Below are 1,631 nucleotides of genomic sequence, written 5' to 3' on the forward strand. Positions count from 1 at the left end.
GCTCGATGGGATTCCCCAGCGGCTCAGTGGTAAAGAATCCATCTGCTAGTGCAGGAGACACAAGAGAACTGAGTTCGATCCGTGGGTCAGGAAGATCCCCTGGAGAAAGGAATGGCAACCCACTCCAGTATTCTTGCCTGGAAAATCCCATGCACAGAGGAGCCTGGTGGGCTATAGTCCAGGGGGTTGCAAAGAGTTGCACACAACTGAGCGAAAGAACACAACCAAAAGGCTCAGACATGTGCATTTGGTTTCACACACACACACACACACACACACACACCTACTTCTGGGGATTTGTTCTAGGTTTTTACACAGGAGGCTGGGAAGGGAGCTCTTTGGGGATGCTGACTTGGGGATCTCTCTCCTGCTGGTAGTGAGGCATGGGTACTGCCACGAGACTGTAGGGACACTGATCCACTGGGAGCCTGCTCCCCCCGCATCCATCAGAGGCCCACGCTCTCCGTCTTGCCAGTTGGAGTCACTTTCTGGTCCTCAGCATCCTCCGTCTCCTCACCCAGGGCTCTCTGAAGGACCACCTTGAGGGTCTCCGTCGACTGCTCCCTCTGAAGGCTCCCAGTGAAGACGTAAATGGCAGGGTTGGCCGTGCTGTTGATACAGGACAAGAGAACACAGATGTCATTGAAGACGTGAATTTTCTCGGTTGTACAGAACCGGATGATGCTGAGGGGCAGGCCGAGGAGGAAGCCCAGGAACAAGAGCAGGAGGACCCGGTGGAACTTTCTGGGCTGATGCTTCTGGGAGCTGGCCTGGACTCACCGGAGCAACAGCAGACTGGATATGCCCAGGATGGAGAACTGGAGGAAGAGCGACGCGGCGGTGGCAGTCTTAAATTCGTCACAGAACTTTTCCTCCCTGGTAAATAGCTGGCCGCAGGCATAACCTCTCAGCGTATTTAACAGAAAGGTCAGAATCCAAAGGAGCGCACTCACAATGGCCAACAGGTGCTTGGGGCAATGACACCGATACCAGATAGGGAAGACGGCGGACAGACAGCGCTGGAAGCTGATGGCGGTCATGATGCCCAGACCAGTGAGGTAGAAGAACCACCTCAGGACCATGAAGAGGGCGTGAAGACCAAAGCAACGGTGGAGGAACGGCTTCAGGATTTGGCGGACAGAAAACAGGATCTGGAAGCCGAGGTTCATGAAGTCCGCAATGGCCAGATTGAGGCTGTAGATGAGGAAGGAGGTCTTCTTGTGAGACAGACAGACAAACCAGATCACGATTCCATTTTCCACCAGTCCGCAAAGGAACACAACCACGGCGAGCGATCGGAGGGCCACATGCTCAACATCGTGTGACCCTTCAGCCGGCTCTGCAGCGTCAGGGCTGGAATGATGAGTCTCGCAGTAATTGTCCATGGTGAGGCGATCTGGGCTCGGCAGGACTGTTGGGTCCCCCCGTCCTGTGACTCCTGGCACTCCTGGGGAGTCAGAGACGGAGGTATGGACCCTCAGGCAAGTGAGGGGGGCTCTCGCTCCTCCCCACTCCCTGTCTCCTCTTCCCTCTCCCCCCACTCCTTCCCTCCGTGCCCCCCACCTTCCCTCCCTTGTCTCTCTTTCTCTCCCCGTCTCTTCGCCCCTCCCAAGCCCGGACACAAAGGCACT

At 56.2% G+C, this 1,631-nt stretch overlaps 1 protein-coding gene across 1 annotated transcript; it reads right to left on the minus strand.

The window, feature by feature from the left end:
• Nucleotides 1-446: 446 nt before the first annotated feature.
• On the minus strand, nt 447-1,385 carry LOC128069268 (mas-related G-protein coupled receptor member A6-like). Its single transcript, XM_052662573.1, is given in 1 exon segment — nt 447-1,385. A coding segment is annotated over 1 exon segment (939 nt).
• Between the last annotated feature and the right edge of the window lie 246 nt (nt 1,386-1,631).

Source organism: Budorcas taxicolor, chromosome 25 (assembly GCF_023091745.1).
Source record: "Budorcas taxicolor isolate Tak-1 chromosome 25, Takin1.1, whole genome shotgun sequence".
Classification (NCBI taxonomy): domain Eukaryota; kingdom Metazoa; phylum Chordata; class Mammalia; order Artiodactyla; family Bovidae; genus Budorcas; species Budorcas taxicolor.